Source organism: Ursus arctos, unplaced genomic scaffold (genome assembly GCF_023065955.2).
Source record: "Ursus arctos isolate Adak ecotype North America unplaced genomic scaffold, UrsArc2.0 scaffold_3, whole genome shotgun sequence".
Classification (NCBI taxonomy): Eukaryota; Metazoa; Chordata; class Mammalia; order Carnivora; family Ursidae; genus Ursus; species Ursus arctos.
Genome location: NW_026622985.1, coordinates 18025148 through 18044610, shown reverse-complemented (window position 1 = coordinate 18044610; position 19463 = coordinate 18025148). Strand labels below are relative to the sequence as shown.

Here is a 19463-nt window from a genome sequence, read left to right as displayed (position 1 = left end):
TAAATAAATACAATCTTTTACAAATTAAAATTAAAAATAAGATAAAATCCAAAATCCTTACCACTGCACAGAAGGATCCTTGCTGCCAGGCCACAATCTCTCTCTCACCTGTGTCCCACCCTTTCCTCCACCTCTTTCCCAGCCTTACAGAATTATCCAGAATTCCCAGATGGTACCACAATGTTTCATTTCACTCTGACCTCTCACATGCCATCTCCCCAGCCTGCAAGGCTAACCTGAGGATTGTGACTTCACACTTCAGCCTCCCACTCTACAAAAGCACACGCACTGCTGGCTCCTCCCCCCAAAACCCTCAAATTCTAGCAGGAAAAATGCAGTTTGCCAAAAAAAGAGCTTGACTAAACAGGTGATTAATTTTTACAATAAAGTCAGTGCATATTTACTGAACACCCACAAGGCCCCAGTCCACAACCCTCACAAGGAGGGTTGGAGAATCTTAATTTCTACACATCTTTAAAAATATTTTAAAAAAGGAAAACCTATCATTGGTGTTAACTGTTTTGTCATCTGTATGGGGTGAGAAGCTACTATCATATAACTTCTTAAAATTCCTTACAAAACTAAGGCTCATTAACAAAGGCACTAAGCATACCTTGAGTGTTTTACGAATGCGACCGAATACAAGAGTGTACTGCGTCTTACAGTTGGCTGAAGCTGATGACGTGCACTTCGCTCGCACGTGTGCACACCCAGAGGAGCACTGAAGGCGTCACAGTACAGCTGGCTTTACTAGAGAGAAGAGCTAAGGAGAAGGTCAGCAACGGCGAGCACACAGTTTGCCACCAGCTGTACGACAGTCAGAAAGAAACGGCTGAGACTCCCAAGTAAGAGTGGAGGCAAGAAGGTCCTTGCTGCACTGCCAGTGCGAGCGCGACGCTGCACCTCTGGGGAACAATGGGACACTCCTGCCCAAGGCCCTGACATGCCGGCTTCGCAGGTGACTCCGTCTCTAAGACCACCGAGACTCAATAAACAGAATTATGGCATACCCCTCCGTACCAATGACTCAGTCCTACGCAGCCGTTAAAAATGGGACCACAAAGAAATGACGCTACAGAAGATTACTTAGTAACATAAGAAAGATTGCATGTGATAAATACAAAAAGCCAATTCCAAAGTAATTTGTCGGTATGATACTGGGTTTTCTTTTTGATGATGGCGATTTTGTTAAAGTATGTCTGCTTGATTTTTATAGGTCTACTTACACTAAAACAAAATATTACTCTTAAAAAATTAATAAAGGTGACTGACCTTTAGTGATAAAAGCATCGTGCTTTTTGTGTCCTTTTTATCTGAATTTCCTAAAATGAATAAACTTATCTTCTGAGATATGTGTAAGAGATATTAAGGGGCACCTGGGTGGCTCAGTCAGTGAAGCATCTGCCTTCGGCTCAGGTCATGATCCCAGGGTCCTGGGATCGAGCCTCGCATCAGGCTCCCCGCTCAGTAGGTTGTTTGCCTCTCCCTCTCCCTCAGCCCCTCCCCCCGCTTGTGTACGTGTGCTCTCTCTCTCTCAAATAAATAAAATCTAAAAAAGATTATATTAAATAATATTAATCATAATTAAGTTAAAGGAAAGGTTTAGTTCTCCTGTAGGAACTAGTATATTTTCTCCGTACAGATAGTAAGAGCAACATTACTTTTCTTCTTTAGTCCAGCTGTCAGGAGACTTAACGCCAAATCTGCCAGTCACCATTAGCAGGTGCAAAGCAAATGCCCCATATGGGCGTGCTTCTGACTATCCACCATCACAACCTTCTACCCTGACCTGCACTTCCTCTGGTTCTTTCCCTATTGCATTGTAGATATTCTTCTAACTAGCCTCAAAATCTTTTTTGTGGGAGGAGTGTGGGTGAAAGGGGAAAAGAAAGATGGAAGAAGAAGGGAAAGGGGAAGGGAGAGAAAGGATGAGGAGACAGCCGCACAAACAGGGTACTGCTCTACCTCTGTAATTTCCAGGTTAACTTACTGCAGTCTAACTTTTACCACAGGGGGCATTTGAGTAAGTGTAGAATGAATGAGCATAAACCTTCCCAGTGTGAGAAATGCACGTCTTTCAGGGGCCCTTCCTACTTCAAACAACCGAATTCTTCTGGAGGTTTGATACCTTAGTATGCAGTTATTAGAGCAGTGATCACCAGTGCTTTTGCGTATTTGAACCGTCAGAAAAACGCAGAGACACACTTCTTAGTATAACAATACCTGGACTTGTACGCCTCCAATCTACAGATAATGCGTATAGTACTCACAGGATTTGAAAATCCTTTACGATAAACCCGCACATGTCTGTGGCTCACTGGCTAAAATCAATGTGCTACAGCACAGAAGAAAAACGTCTACCATGAGCTGAATTTAGACCGCAGATACTCTTTTAAGGCCGGTGTGAGTTCTTGTTTTGTTTTTTTAATTTGCGCCATCATTTAAAATGAGAGATCTGGGGCACCTGGCTGGCTCAGTCAGTGGAGTGAGCAACTCTTGATCTCAGGTTTGGAGGTCGGAGCCCCACACTGGGTGTAGAGATTACTTAAAAAATAAAACCTTTTAAAAAATAAATAAAAATAAGAGATCTGACATAAAAAAACAAATTCTCAACTTCTCCTAAAAATCACAAAAGCCAGCAAAACCTGGCTTGTATTCCAACATGTTGGTAGCCGGCAAGAGCAGGGCAGCAGCCTCCTCTTCGTTTACTTATCTTGGTGGGATACGGGGTCTTTATAAACACTTGATGTGAAAAACACACGTCATTATAAAAACTGCATTACACACCTACTAGCAAAAGGCCAGACGTGTAACCATACCAAGCACTGCCGGATTACACAGTGCGTCTTTGCAGACCACATATTTGTGTGTATAGACTCATTTATACATACATGCGCGCGCACACACCCTTATGCTATAGACTCGGGTTTATAGACGCTGGAACATCTTTAAATACTTTCTTGCCACCCATTTTTCACCTTTCTTACTTTATTTTTTTACAATGTCTTTTAATAACATTTTTGCATTATTAAATCGGTTTAATCTCTACATCATACCCTTACACTACAAACCATAATGAATTTAATACACATTACAAATCATTTCATTTATTTCCAAAACCTTTGCTAGCATAAAGGTGCAGAGTAAGTCACAAAGACCCACTTTGTGTTTTATTTTTGCCTTTGTAGAACAGGAAAGGATGTTGAGTTCTCTATGCTCCTTCTCCCCAGTTTTCACTTTTTTTTTTTTTTAATTGAAGCATAGCAGCAGCCACCTCTTTAGATGGGACTGTGGTCTCTAGTGTTCTAGAGTCTGCACCTGGCCCTCATCACTCATTCACAATTGCCTTTGGTAGGCAAATGTCTGTAACCCCTTCATCGTACCTCTAATCTTAATGTACGTTCACACAAAATGCAACTATTGGTTATCTGTAATCTTTTCAAAAAAAGTGCCAAGAGCTTCCCACTGGCATAGTCCATGATACGGTGCTCAGCTCTACATGCCCAAAAAACCGACCACGTTGCATCAGGGGTAAGCCACCCACCAAGGCCTCTTCTATAAAGATCCTATGCTTTTGTGCTGCCTTTGCTGCTCCCTGATTTCCAAATCACTGACTGGCGAGTACACAGCAGCTGCTGATAAATGCTGGATGGATGGATGACAAATGTAATCTACACTAAACTTAGTCTTTAATTTCCTCCAGCCACTGGCTGGAAGAATTCTGCTCCAAAGGGAATCTGCACTATGACTGCTAGAGCTAGAGTTATTTCTTATTGTTGTCATTGTTATTTTTATACTAGCTGTTCACATTTGTGCAAAACTTCCCTGATCTGCCATTTGGGGGGAGGGGAGGAGGGCAGTTCCCAAAGAGAAGAGGATGTGCTGCTGTGGGTACACGAAGGGATTACAGGTGATACTTGGGACTTGGTGTTGAATTACAATGAATCACATACTGAGAGAGTTACTCTTTTCCCAACTTCTTTCAGGCTATCTGAGTATATCAAAGAGCATGTCTCACTTTGGTGCTAACACAGATTTAACCTCTTTTCTGACATTTGCCAATTTAATTTCCCTGGTAAACAGAGGGAGCATATGGCCAGGCCTAAAGCCTTTATCAGACAACAGAATAGAGACAGGATTTAATAGCAATTGTTCTTTCAGGTTCTGGTAGGAACACAAAGATTTCTTTTTAAAGAAAATTAACTTTAAAAAAGCATTATAAAAATTTATGTTATGTATATTTTATCACAACTAAAAACAAGCAAAAAACATGTTATTAAGTAAATAACAGTACAGGATGGAGTACAAGCAAGACAAACAGCACCAAGGTGATATACAAAACGCTGACGTTTGGGAAATAAATGGCTATCGTTTGATGTTATCAGTTTGGCAAAGAGATGGAAAGTGTTCAGATTTACTTTAATTTCCATTTTACATTATAATAAATGTAAAAAACATATCTAATAACAAATTGCATTTTTATGGTGATAGAAAAACCTAAGATTTATAACTGGGATACTCTGAGTTAAATTAGCTTATCACTATAATTGACTATAATATGAGAATATATATATATAACTATTTATGACTATATATGGCTATACTTTATTACTCTAAGCCAATACCATAAAAATTATTCCCTATACCAAAAGTCTTCCCAAAAAGTTCCTAAATTGTAAGCTGCAAATGATCTAAAGTAAAAATATTCTGCAAAGAAAACACTTCTATATTTAAGTTCTTCAATTGGGGCTAACACTAAGCAAACCAGTAAGTAGACCCAATGTCATTGATACTCCCCTCTGTCAAACAACAGCTGTGACAAATGCTACAAAGGAAAGGTACACGTCCTGTAAGGGCTTATAATAGGTGTAATTTGACCTAGGCAGGGTTTCCTTAAGATGGGAGGGATCGGAGCAGCAGAAGAGCAAACCAAGAGGGACATGACTGAAGTCAAAGGAGTCTGAGGTGGGGCTGGAGAATGTGGGCACTCACTGGCCCAGATACGGAGCTCTCCTTTTCTACCAAGAACAGTGGGAAAAGAGCTGAAGGTTATTTAAGTGGAGTGACCTGCCTGAGCAGACCGGTGTTCTGAAAGGTTATGCTGGCTGGCAGCCCTCCAAAGAGGCATCGGGAAACAGAATCAAAGTTTAAATTGGTAACAAACACAATAATCTAGAAATTACTGCATCTAGACCACATAAATAATGACCAACAGGAAGAAAGCTCAGAAAATTGTCCAGGTTTTTTTAAACAGAAATTAAAAGACAAAAGTACACTTTTATTTAGGTGTAGGATACAGAAATTTTAGAGACTATGATATAAAATGTAACACTATACAAATTTAACATTATAAAAAGGTAATACAAAATCTAAACATTTCAAAAAATGTCCTCATTTCTTGGTCAGACCCAAGGTGGCCTACCTACCTCAAGGTAAGTTTTAGGAGGACCAGAGGTCCATGAAGGGGTTCTCAAGGGTCGGATGCTGAGTACCAAGAATGGAGGCCCTGATTACTTCCCCGGTTCTCACCCGGGGCTTTTATGTTTTATATGACAGGCTTCTAGTAAGGTTTAAATGAAGAAGTAATTTTGCTATTGAAACCAAGTCTGAAAACTAATGTTAACACCTCCAGGGCCCAGTTAGAAGAGCAGAATCAGTCAGTGGGAGAGCAGCACCTCAGATGACTACACCTTATGATTCCCATTTGGTCTAAACTTCTGATTTCCTTCATGAAAGCTGGTACTCAAAAAGTCCCTTATCTACATCTAATTCTCCTCAAAAAGGCTCAAACTACTGGTCACACTGGCACACCTACCAGAATTCTGACAGAGAAAGAAAAGGGGAAGGGAACAGAAATGGGAAGACAGAGAAAAAGGCTATAGACAGTACCAACCTCACCAGGACCTGGAGCAGAGCTAGTGCGAGTGTAGACTGGCACACTCACTCTGGAAAACTGGCAATGTACGCTAATGCTTAGCAATTGCGCTCCTAGGTGCACACACAACAGAAATGCCTGCAGAGGTCCATTCCCCAAAAGATACGTATTCAAATGCTCACACAGCAGCTTTCCTAACAAGCTGCAAACATCCCACATGCTCATCAACAGTAGAATGGGTCAATAAAGCGGGGCACATTCGTATGGTGATTTCTGCACAGCAACGAGACCGAGCCAATTCCCGCTACACACAAAACACAAGAGCAACGCACAGGTAACGCGGGGAGCAGACAGACCAAAACCATGTACAGAGGGCTTCTATTTACAGATGATGTTCAACAGATACAAATGACTTCATTTTTACCTTAATACTAAGACCCAAATGAATCCCAGTCTTAACATATTAAGAGCCAACAACGTTTATTAAGTCGACCTAGCAGAAAATCTTAGTGACATCTGGCTTGGCAAAAATTTCTTAGATACAACAAGTAAAACATAAACTACAGAAGAAAGAAAACCCAATAATTGGATTTCATAATGATCTATGATCTGTGCACTTTCCCATATATATCTTCAATAAACATATTACTGAAAGTTAAATGAAAACAGAAGAAAGCGCAAGGACTGAGTGCAGAGAGACCACACAACCCGCCACTATCATCTCTCCTCAGCACTCGGGAACGTACGCCTGACTGCGGCAGGGGTGAGAGAGAAGTGGAGAAGCAGTCACCACTACCTACCTGCACTGCCTTGTGAGCTGGAGTGGGGAGAGAGGAACACAACGAAGATAGAATTCTGTTTTAAGATCTTTTTTTAAAGTGATCTCTACACCCAATGTGGGGCTCAAACTTAAAACCCTGAGATCAAGAGTCGCAAGCTCTACCAACTGAGCCAGCCGGGCCCCCCCGGAAGAGGGAATTTTTTTAATAAAATCTGGCTATCCTTCCATGACTGCTCTTAGTTCCCCATAGAAACATGGAGGAAAATACATCCGACCTAAGAGCAAATAAAAGAGACCTTGGTCCTGGATCTTTTCCCACCGAATATCCTTTACTTCTCTCTCCCACCCTGATTTTTAAAATTTTTCCCCCTTCCATTCCCCTTATTCTTCCAAGATTCTCTTGTTGCTTTCTGCAACCACGCGTCATTATCATATGCCCTTTTTCTTTCAGTTAAGAGGCTCCAAACTAATAAAAGGAATTAAAATACACACACAAAAATAGCACAGGCTCTTTATGTGTTTCAAACGTCCTTCTCATGCTGGGGTAGGGACAACAATCGCTGTCACTTCTCACCAATCCTCTTCATACAGCATTAGCAGAACACAGGCCACAGCGTAAATATTTTTATGATACTTTCTCCTTCTTCCTTTCTTCTCCTGAAAAAGGTAGCTAGCAATGTATAAATTCAATCAAGTGCTAGCTATGTGGGACGCTAATGATCTAAGCTAGTACTTAGTATCTACTACAGCATAAAAACCCCTCTTAACCCGCCAAAATGTCAAACACACACACACACACACACACAAAATGATCTTTCTGGTATCTGGTCCCTGAGAAAACACAAACCTAGTAGGCACTGCTATTTACTTAACTTCTGACTGACTGTGAACTTTACTAATTACAACAACATTTACATTTCACAAGAGCAGACATGGGCCAAGCTCTGTGTGAATGCAGGTTCCCAGCTCCTTAGGACCTTCCCCTCACAAAGTCCTCAGCCCTCCCAGGAATCCGCAGGTAACGACTGGGAATCCCCACTCTGAGCACGTTGGGCTCAGCTCTTCTTCACTGATTAAGAATTGTCCAATTTTGTTCGTGAGTTCACTGAAGAAGTAGCAATACAGTTTGACAAAAATTTTAATAAAGTTCCTTCTGCTCACTGAGGATCTTTAGGGATGATGTGTCAGAGTCCTCCCTCTCCACAGCCAACCCTTGCAGGCAGGCGCACACTCCCTCGCTCTCCCCCCTTCCTTGCTGCCCCTCCCCGACTCCCTGCCTCCTCCCCTCCCCTCCTCACTTAGAACTTGTATTTGGGAACTGTTTAATAAATGATTATTACCTTTTTGCTAGCTATTATCATGATTATTACTCCTTTTCCTCCTCTTCCCCACCCACTCCACCCCATAAATTTCCGAATCCCAGAAGTGTTATTGCTAAGAAAAGTCAAGAAGAAACAAAACCTTGAAAACCTAGTTTTTATATCAAAGAAATGCTCACAGCTTTTTTTCCCATGAAATGGGGGTAGGTAAAAAAGTAAACCTGTGACTAGTCCTCTCACTACCATATTTAAGATGAATACATTCATTCATTCAACAGGCAGCAATTAAAAAGCAGATACTCATAGTGAGATTTGCTCCTAAAATCTGCAGAAGGGGGCCCCCTTGCAACTGATATGTGTTCCTCTTAACTGGCAATAACATACAAATCAAGTATCATGTGTTGTTGCTGTTTTTTTTTTAATTCATTCAATAATGTTCTGTCCTTAATTTAAAAATTGAGTAAGTTAACATTTTCCCCTTTCTCCAAAGTATAAAACCAAAAAATAAAACTATAACTTTCTGTCACCCTGTTGGATTTTGTCCTATGAGTCAGCCATTCTGAACAGTACTCCATGCCTCCCCTACAGAATAACATTCAATGGACTGCCGCTATTCTGTTAAAGGTAAAAATATCATCTTAAATTTCAAGGTGTTACTGAGATCTGTTAAGAAAACATATTTTCTAATTTAAGCTCCAAAACAACCTTCAAAATTCCATATATTGCTTCAAATCAGATTTATTTCTGAACGAAGGATCCTAAGTCTACAAAAATAAATTAGGTTTATTTTTTGGTTTGTTTCTCCCATTTTACAAAACTGTCTGCACAAGAATTCAACACTAGCTGTCACTCAGGGCTAGAAATTCCCAAGAAGCAGGTTAAAAATATGAGATGGAAGAATTATGAGGAATATCACATCACTGTTCATATTTATTATATTTTGCACTTAGAAATGTTGCTTCTCCACTGGATGGCCTGAAATACCAAAAAATCATTCTGCACTGCAGAGAGAGAACAAAATCAATTGTAGAAAAAGGTAAGTTTTGGTTTCTTGCAAACAAATAGCTTCTCTCTTCTTTTAAAGACAGGATTTATTATTTTTACCAAAAAAGGGGGGGGAGGGGGAACTACCGACCATACGTAAATTCCAAATAGCTTTAAGATTTAAGGCCATGACTCAAACAGCTAAATGAAAGAAAAAAAAATCTAAGACTTTCAAAATTTCAGTAACTGGTGAACGAGGAATTGAAGGATGTGATGTAATGTTACATGATACTACAAGCTATTACATTCATGGGCAGGATACAGCATTACTAGGCCATGAATTTTTTTTTTATTTCATATTCTTGTTTCTCAAGTTTTTTCAAATACATTAAAAAGACAGAAGATTTGACTACTCATTATTGTATGCCTTTAAAAAAGAGGAGAAAAAAGGAGTAACTTCTGTTTTTGATATATATACATTAATGAAACAACTTCTGTGTTTGCACAGTGCTGGCTGACCCATAAACTACATTTATCACCCATGAAGTCAGCCTATCACAAGGGCCATATATATGTCTAAGCACCCCCAAAAGAAAGACAAAGCAAGCAAGCTCTGGTAAAACTGTGTATAAAGCTGTCACAAGCATACTGGTTGATTTCTAAACTTTAAAACCATGACCACATGTAACCTCCCTTTCCATCAAATTTAACAACAAGAGCTTAGGTAAAAAGACTTAAAAAATAATAAATAAATAACATTAATAATAAGATAAATAAATGTAATCACCAAAATATTTTAGAATCTTTCCTTAGAAGAATGTATTTTAATCACAGAAACCTCACCCATTCCTAACTTGTTTCTCGCTGATATTCACCCATTCTGTCCAACCTTCAATTTATCAATAGAGAATTCATGCTGCTCAAAAGAGCTAACATAATTATTGCCGCCATCCCACTGAGAATGCCCTTCCTGGTAACAAAACTCCAACATTACAGTTGGCACCCGGACGGCTCACTATTTACACCACCACCCTCTCCCCTTCCCATCACCACCATTTTACTGGCAGAACACTCACAAGGCTCAAGATTGTTTTTCATCTCAGCAGACAGAGTGTGCAAAATCGGATGGCTAGCCACAAACCAGGAGTTAGAAACTACATAAAAATAAACACAAATGTGAATAAATTTTTCTGTTTTCGGTTTCTAAAGAAAGCAGTTAACGTCTTATTTGTAATGCTCTAAATTACAGCCAGGAGCCTTTCACCTAATTACACTAATAAATCGATTTAATGTCATCATTTTGCCATCAGATCACGTCCTCCATATACTAGTGTACTTGAATTAAATCCATTTTACCACGGAAGGTTCTTCGCCTCATTCCCCCCCCCAGTGCTTTTTCTCTATCATTTCACAACTACTAAATCACGTCTCCATAATATTTTCTTAAATATTAAATCTGTGAACAAAAAGGATAACCTGAAAACTAACCACAGGCGAGACACATCAATAGACCTTCAACATAAAATACCAGGATAAAGTATAAACTATTAGGTAACCAGGAGAAAGGTAAGCATCAACTGTATGCCCAAGAACCTCAATTTAAAACAGTAGGTAGTATACACAGTTTTGGCAAACAGAAGTGAACACAACATTTACATATCAAAATGGGCAACTATATAGCCTCATTTCTGGCTTGAGATAAAAATACCCTAATTCCATTTATTAAGTAAAATAGCCATTTTAAGGAAATACCTCCTTACAGGTATAATCACTTGATTGACAGATAAAATAATTGCTTTAAAAACACTTCTGAGTCATTTTGTCCTTACCTGCAGGCACGAACCATTACTGCATGCAGTGACTGTTCCATTCCCTAGCACAGACTTGAAGGAGCATCATATCTCTCTTTCAGAATGTGACTAATCTGTGGGTTTGCAATTCCTAAGCGATTTACAAATGGCACTCCCTTTCCACATAAGAAAATATTTATGACAACCAAAAGCCAAGTATTTTTAACCTAGATCTTACAAATATTGTTGGTAATTTTGTAGCAACAACCTCAAAATACAGGAAGAAAATCTAATACTAGTATTTCCTGAAAGAAAGCAAGATTTTTGTTTTGCAGCTAAGTAAATTATTTTTTAAAGCCTTCGACAGCTGCCACACGTGAACCAGCGCTGGGCTGTGCTATGCTGTACATGCTGCAGCTGGTCAGGCTTCACTGTTTTTTACAAAATCAATTACCCTTTGTAAAAGCAGAACAGCCTGCCCAAATACACATCCTCAATACGGCACAGTGACCAGCATGCAGTACAATACATCATACGGCAAACTTGACAAGAAAAAAAATACGTCCTGGTTGGTTTCTTAGCAATGCTACACCATTAATTGTTCATGCAAGAGATGTAGCTGTACCTTTCTGAAGAGGACGACTTCTCAGAGTTAACTGACATCAGCAGCTCAATCTTCTGCTTGATTTCTGGAAAAATCAGAAAATATTCACAACCAAGATTGCCTGCCCTTGCCTTCAAGCTTTGTATCAACAGATTTTTCGTCCCTGATCCCTTTTGTTCAAAAAGAGGCCACAAGATTCGCAGTACTTCTGTTAGGACTGGGATTCGATGGTGCTATAAAGGGAAAAGCTCCAGAGGCACCAGGCCTTGCTAAACTATGCACATGACTGTTTATGAAAGCAGGAAGTACCATTTCTTTCAAGCAGAGGGGTGTTTTCTTTTTTAAGGTAGAACTAGCACGGCTCTACCAGAAGATTTCAAATGCAGCAAACTAAAACACAAACAAGAAATGCTCACCACTGCATCTGATACCCTAGATCATCTGAGAAGCCTGGGCAATAAAGGTATGAGCTGTAAGGAACAGATGTGCAACCCTTGGCTACTTGCATTTCACCGGCCCTAAAAAATATGGCTCAGTGAATCATTTTTGTCACTTAAGAATGAAATATTAAACCAGAACTCCAATTTATAGATTGAATTTTTTTTAACCTTTATTATAATTTCTTGGTTGTCTTTAATTGAAGAATCTGTGTAATATCTAGTCCCTAACTCCTTCAGAAAAAGACTTCTATTTTACACCTTAATTCTCCCCTCCTCCTTCGCAGTACAGCACAAGTGAACAGCAACACCCAGTTACCGAGCAGATAATATACTTGTCCTTTTAGGAAAGGACTGACAATGCCATCTGCAACAGAAATGGAAGCGCCAATTCAGTTTAATTAAAAGAGAACTGCTGATACTGATTTGAAAAAAAAAAAAAAAAAAAACAAACTAAAAGGGAAGGAGAGGTAAAAATAAGAGGGAGAGGAAAAAGAAAAAAAAGAAAAAAGAAAAAACCCTAGCACAGTTTCTTTAAAAATATTAATGACTAACCTAAAAGCACATAATTTTATGTGAATAAAACTGACATGGTCCCATTACCCAGGCTATTTCACATGCAAAGCTGTTTTCCTATTCATAAACGTGCTTCCCTATGCATAATAAAAAGTTCACATACCAAAAATAAAACACTTGGCCACTGAAATACCACTATAGGGAGTCTCAGGATTTCAAAGTAGACCTCAACAGTTTTGGGGTTTTTTTTAAGGGGCAAAACAAATCTTAATTTTTAAGAATCTCGATTACAAAAATCAAAGGAATATGAAAAGATGGGAAAGGGAAAGAAATTAGTTGCCTAAAATACAATGGACCTGTTCAGAAATAGCCTTTCAATGTTGTTAAAATAAGGGATTTTCTAAATTGTTTAAGCTTCCGACTTCATGCAACGGGCACTATATAAAACTGGCATGAACATGTGATGAGAGCGCAGAACCCGCCACACGCTGTGGCCGAACTCCCTAACCACTGGGGAGAGCACAGCGCATGGTGGTTAGACGGAGATGATGATAATGAAACTTACCTTGAGGATTCCTGGTGGATTGACAGAGTCTGGCACCAGGTGCCACAGTGAATGCTCAGTAATGCCCCTCCCGCCGGTTTCAAAAGAGCAACATTTGAGAGCTCAGCCTCGGCCATGGGTTTGAAGGCAGGATCCTCTAACATCTTTAAGAGCCACATGACCTTGGGGAAATTACTTAGACTTTCTAAAAGCCTCTATCTCCTCTCCTATAAAATGGGGATAATAACGGCCTGTAAAGGGCTGTTGTGAGGATTTAATGAAATACAGTATTCCATGACAGTCATGCAGATGTAGGCTCGTGCCTGACATGTAGTCAGCCCTCTGTGTCCGCTGCTCGGGAGTGCCTAGCAAAGGACAGTAATCCTCAACAAATATTTGTTGAATGAGTTAATGAGGTACACCAGGTCTGCCTTATCTTAAGCAGCTTCTCCACAGTTCTGATCCACCTTCCCCTCTTACTATCAACCTCAACATAGACCTTTTTATCACTATAGTTTGATTACATATCGAAGTTTAACTTTAATCTGTATCTCAGCCTCCCCATCTAGAGAGTTATTCTCAGTTTATCAACCAGCCAAGTCAGAAATGAGGTTACACTTGAATCCTTCTTCATTGTGGTAATTGATCATTTCAAAAAGACAAAAAATTCGCACTTCAGTGTACGGATTATCTGTACAGGTAAACTGAAAGACCCCAAGTTTAGGGGCGCCTGGGTGGCTCAGTCAGTTAAGCGTCTGACTCTTGGTTTCAACTCGGGTTGGGTCATGGTCTCAGGGTTGTGGGACCAAGCCCAGTGTCAGGCTCTACTCTCAGCGTGGACTCCACTTGTCCCTCTCCCTCCCCCTCACATTCTCTCTCACTCTCTCTCTCTCAAATAAATAAGTAAATAAATAAAATCTTAAAAAAAAAAAGACCCCCCAAGTTTAAACCGCACAGCTCTTAGGAAGTATATAAACATTAGAAACGAAAGTTAGAGCTTTGAGAGCTCCAAACAAAAAAGGTTTCCAATAATCCATGGACAGGTTTCTACCACCATTTTCACATTTTCTTCAAACCTTCAGATTTGTTTCTAGCTCCCAAAGGACTCAAGCATTTAGGAATGCTCACAAATACTACGTTACTACTGTATACCCTGAGGCCCGTGTGTCCCATCTATTCTACTACCCACTTCTCCTTACCGATACAGCCACGGTCTGATTACTCCCCACGTTCACTAAGAACTCTAGAAGCCATTCCACCACAATACCTGCCATGTGATGTTCATGTTGACAGAAAGGATTTCCAAAAACCCTTGGCTAAGGGACCTCAGTCTCCTGAACCTCTGGTCACCTGAGCCCTCTACCATGACCACACTTCGGATGCTCTCTTACACACATTACAAATTAGCTGGTGGTTCTTCTGTTTCATTTCACAGTATCTAGGACCTAGGACCCTATACTTTATTACTTTTTTTGCAATTAAGTCCACCAATCTTTTCCTCAATGATGGTCTTCCTATGTTACATTTAGACTTTCCCCACACCAAATTTTTTAAATCACCCCATTTTCTTCTAATACACTTTATAATTTTACTTAGCATGTAAATCTTGGACCCTTTCAGAAAGTATTTCAGTCTATGAATTGATGTAGCTATCCAGTATGCTTTTATAGTTATATTTTAAAACCTTATGCCTCACCCACCCCCACAATTCTAAATTACTCTCTTCACCACCACTCCTCAGTTCTTTCAAAACAGCAATCTTACAATCCCATAAATACGTATTTATTCAGCCATCCACGGTCTCCATTTTTTCATTCAGCCAATGAGTACTAAGGCCACACTTCTTTATTTCACAAAGAAAATGAACAAGTGGTTCCTTTGTAGTTTGAATAAGTATTCAAAATTATGGGTGATTTTTTTTGTCATAATTTTATTTTAATCTCGAAATAACATTACGGGACAACATAAGTTGTTTGTTTTTCTAGTCCTTTTGTGTTCTTATGATTCTCCTCCTAACTCTAGGTTCTTCGCTTTATCATCTTTTTTACACAGACATGTTAGTGATACTTCTCTCGCAAGACCCTCTTTTCACGCAGTGACTCTTCCATCTACTCCCTTGACATCCACAACCAAAGGACACTGATGATGACTAAACCTGAATTTTGAACCCAATATTCTCTCCTGCAACCCAGAACCATATGTTCTTCCACCCCTACCAGACATCTCCCCTACATACATGGTCCTGACACGCCTTGAACTCAGCATCTAAGGCTAACCTCATCAAATTCTCAGTCCAGGGTCTACTGGAGTCTTCATCTCCCTGAACAGCAGCAGCACTGCCCTTCTGAGCCAGGAATTTGTGAAGGATCCCAGACCAGCACCCCTGTCTCATCTGGGGTATCATTATTACCGCTCACCTTTTTCGATCTATTTTATGTTCCAGGACTACTAAGCGCACACACACCATGCTTTCTCACACCACCAAGTCTTTTCTTATGCAGTTTCCTTCCCTGGGATGCAGTGCCCCGTCTGCTTCTCTTGCACACCCAACTCCCTTTTCTTTCTTTCTTTTTTTTTTTTTTTTGAGGCTCTCAACCTATTGCATTTTATTTTTTTTATTATGATATGTTAGTCACCATACAGTACATCATTAGTTTTTGATGTAGTGTTCCATGACTCATTCATTGTTTTCATATAACACCCAGTGTTCCATGCAATACGTGCCCTCCTTAATACCCATCACCAGGCTAGCCCATCCTCCCACCCCCTCCCCTCTAAAACCCTCAGTTTGTTTCCCAGAGTCCATAGCCTCTTGTGGTTCATTTCCGCTTCTGTTTACCACCCCTCCTTCATTCTTCCCATCCTTCTCCTACCTATCTCCCTGCTATTCCTTATGTTCCACAAATAAGTGAAACCATAAGATAATTGTCTTTCTCTGCTTGACTTACTTCATGTAGCATAATCTCCTCCAGTCCCATCCATGTTGATGCAAATGTTGGGTAATCATTCTTTCTGATGGCTGAGTAACATTCCATTGTATATATGGACCACATCTTCTTTATCCAGTCATCTGTTGAAGGGCATCTCAGCTCCTTCCACAGTTTGGCTATTGTGGACAATGCTGCTATGAACGCTGGGGTGCATATGGCCCTTCTCTTCACTATGTCTGTATCTTTGGGGTAAATACCCAGTAGTGCAATTGCTGGGTCATAGGGTAGCTCTATTTTTAACATTTTGAGGGACCTCCACTCTGTTTTCCAAAGTGGCTGTACCAACTGCACTCCCACCAACAATGTAGGAGGGATCCCCTTTCTCCACATCCTCTCCATCGTTTGTTGTTTCCTGCCTTGTCAATTTTTGCCATTCTAACTGGCATAAGGTGGTATCTGAGTGTGGTTTTGATTTGAATTTCCCCAATGGCTAATGATGTTGAACATTTTTTCATGTGTCTGCTAGCCATTTCCAACTCCCTTTTCTAATCTTAGCCCAAGTGCTACCTTCCCTCCAACAGTGTCCCAGACAGAATACACTTCACCTTCTCTACCCCTCTACAGATCAGATACACTTCATTAGAGAATTACTAAAATATATACACTACTTGTCTGACATCCCTGAGACCACAGCTTCCTTAGGGATGGGGACCTGACATTTCACTTCAATTTACACTTACTTATTGAGACTTTGATGGTTTTCTTAGCCTATTCTAGTCAAAGTTACAATCTAGCTAACTTAGTTTCCTTATTCTTAAATATAAATTTCCAGATACAATCAGTCAGAGGGTCAAACAACTGCAGGGTTAGAAGAATCCTCAGAGATCATCACCTAGCTGACCATGTGAATTTATGAAGAATAAATTGGAGAGTTAAAAAGATAAACAACTGGTAGCAAGAACACTCTTCATCTTCTCCAAAAGACTACTGTCTCTGAGAGCTACAGCTAAATTTCCAAGGACTAGCAACCAAAGCAGAACATTCAGCCTTCTTTAAAATCAGCTTCGGGGCGCCTGGGTGGCTCACTCTGTTGAGTGTCTGTCTGCCTTCGGCTCAGGTCATGATCCCAGGGTCCTGGGATTGAGCCCCGCGTCAGGCTCTTTGCTCAGCGGGGAGCCTGCTTCCCCCCCTCCTCCCCATTTGTGCTTTCTCTTGCTATCTCTCGGTCTCTCAAATAAATACATAAAATCTTTTTAAAAAAAGATAAATAAAATCAGCTTCTAAATTCTATTTTCTCATATCTCCAATCAATTAAAATCATCACTAATAGCTTTCTTGATTACAACTGGTCAATGACATCAATACTCTTTATTATTCATCACTTTACACACCAAAAAGGAAAAACCAATTCACCAGGACCTCCCACGCATTCTCTTCTATCCAACCCATAGACCTTCTTCACAAACACCTTTTATTCTCATACCTACACTTTAAAAGATGCTCAAATTCCTTGTAAAGATGAATATTTTTAACTCTTTGGTTAATGGCCTACTATCTCTAATATTTCATTTTCCACTTAATAACATGAGTTTGGAGACTCACGGAACACACAGGGCTATGAGTCCAGAGCTGAGCCCAGCCTTAAGACCAGGAATAGCAGTTACCGATAACTACTATTAAAACAAAGTCCAATAAAGGATGTGCTTCGCAGATCAGACAGCCTGGGAGGGAAAGTGGGCAGCCCTGAATCCACGTGGATGAGACTAACACAGGGATGCTGTCGAGATGACATGCTCCCACGTCCTTTACGGCACCACACGCCAAACAGGAGCTCACGTGGGACCCTTCCTTTTAGGACATGGAAATTAAATAAGACATAATTGGGCAGAGAGTTCTACCTAAATTCTTCCACCTACATCCTTTTTCCATGGGTGTTATTCCAACAGATTTACTAAACTTCCTTCCTCTTGCCAAAGTCTTTACATAATCATTCACAAAGCTGATTTTATTTTGGGTATACATAAGGAGGACTTTTCTTTTTTTTATTAAAGCTTTAGATATATTTGGAGCTGTTTCAGGCTACAAGAAACAGGTATGTGCTCAGTTTACCTCAGGTGATAGGATAATACTGCAAGAAAACATCTAGAACGTAAGAAGAGAAAAATGCCCCCACCACAGGCCTCAGTGAGAATCTTGTTCAGAAGGCAGGGCAGCTGATACTCAGCTCCTGGGCCCAAGTACTCAGAGGGACTGCTCTCCATCTTAACGCTTCACCATTCTGGTGATTCAACACCTCTGTGACCCTAATTCCACTGCTTCTGTCGCTACCAATTAACTGCATCTCCTGCTCTTTCATGTGCTCACAGATTCTACTGCTGGGACGCACGCTGGTGTCCTTCTCTCTCGGTCTCCAACTCAAGCCTAGAAGTACCTTTACTGGGCTCCCATTTAAATGCAAAACAGGGCCTGCAGACGCTTCTCTGGCTCAAGTGTCCATCTGGGACCAAGTACTGCGTTCCTGACTCAAAATTCAAAGATAGACACGTTAAGAGATCCTTCATAAAGGGGAGGAGTAAAGCAAGCTCTCCGAGACGTCTAGGACGGTCAGCGATTAACTGACCAACACCATGAAGACAGTCCACTCTAAAGGGGTCCTTGTTATCCCGGCATTCATTATTCAAGTCATCTGTTATAAGAACACACAGAAAAGCAAAAATTGTGTAAACAAAAACAATCGTTAATAAACTGTCCCTGGTTATTCCTAGCCTCTGTGTCCACCCATCAACCCCCCTTCTCTCTGTCTCTGTCTCACCGATGCTCATACAGTCCCAACAATTCAAATAGAATGCAAATCCAGAACAAAGTGAAAACTGAAAATAGGCAACACAAAATGCAACATTTGACAAAGTTGGTGGAATATACTAATGAAATGTTAGAATTCCAAATGAGGACAGAGTCTGAGAAATGAGACTACAGGAGGAGTTAGGAAAGTTAGTAATTGATGAGAAAAATCAACAAGGACAATAATATGCTAAGTGTCTCAAGAATGATAATAATTTGATTATCTAACAGGGAAAATAATAACACTCTTAAATAGTTTGCAAAAATGTCCTTCATTACAACTACATTACAAATTAGAAGATATCCAATCACGTTATTATATAAAACTTAGTAATGAAAATTCATGTCAAAAACAACACATTCTTTGTTCAATCGAATACTCAGTACTTGTTTTTCAATTACAATTCAAATTTTGAAAAATAAGCTTACTTTGAGAACCTGATTTTTTTTTCAAGATAAAACTCCCAATTTCACCCCCTTCCTTAAAAGTCTTTTTCCAGTATCAAATTTCCTCATGCTACGATCCCCCAACAGGATTACTTGTGTTCCTGAACATGGCGCAGTGCCAGTGGAGTACAAAGTGTTCACTCCAAACCCCCACTGGGGCAGGGGTGGGCGGTGGAGGCACGGGAGGAGGACGAGGTGGTCTCCAGCTGGTTAGGCTTCAGTCTGAGCTTCCACGGTAGCTGCTGCTGCCACTTACCACAACCTTCATTTACTAGAGGAAATATTTTTCCTTCTGTCACCTTTTAAATTATTACTGAGTATAATTTATAACCTGAAAGGAACATTAGTTTAAAAGGAAAGGTTTGTTACTGATTTTCAAGTTGTAGCAAGAAAAG

At 40.1% G+C, this 19463-nt stretch overlaps 1 protein-coding gene across 12 annotated transcripts in view; it reads right to left on the bottom strand.

The window, feature by feature from the left end:
• SRPK2 (SRSF protein kinase 2) overlaps window positions 1-19463 on the bottom strand; it is a 225120-nt gene that overhangs the window by 122356 nt on the left and 83301 nt on the right. For 3 of the 12 annotated variants that reach the window (XM_026503914.4, XM_048212909.2, XM_057304085.1), the window contains exon 1: window positions 11375-14722. The exons of 8 other annotated variants lie outside the window; for them this stretch is intronic. In XM_026503914.4, coding sequence (XP_026359699.1) covers window positions 11375-11412 — 38 coding nt within the window. In that variant the 5' untranslated portion in view covers window positions 11413-14722. One more of the 12 variants, XM_057304083.1, reaches the window with a different exon arrangement.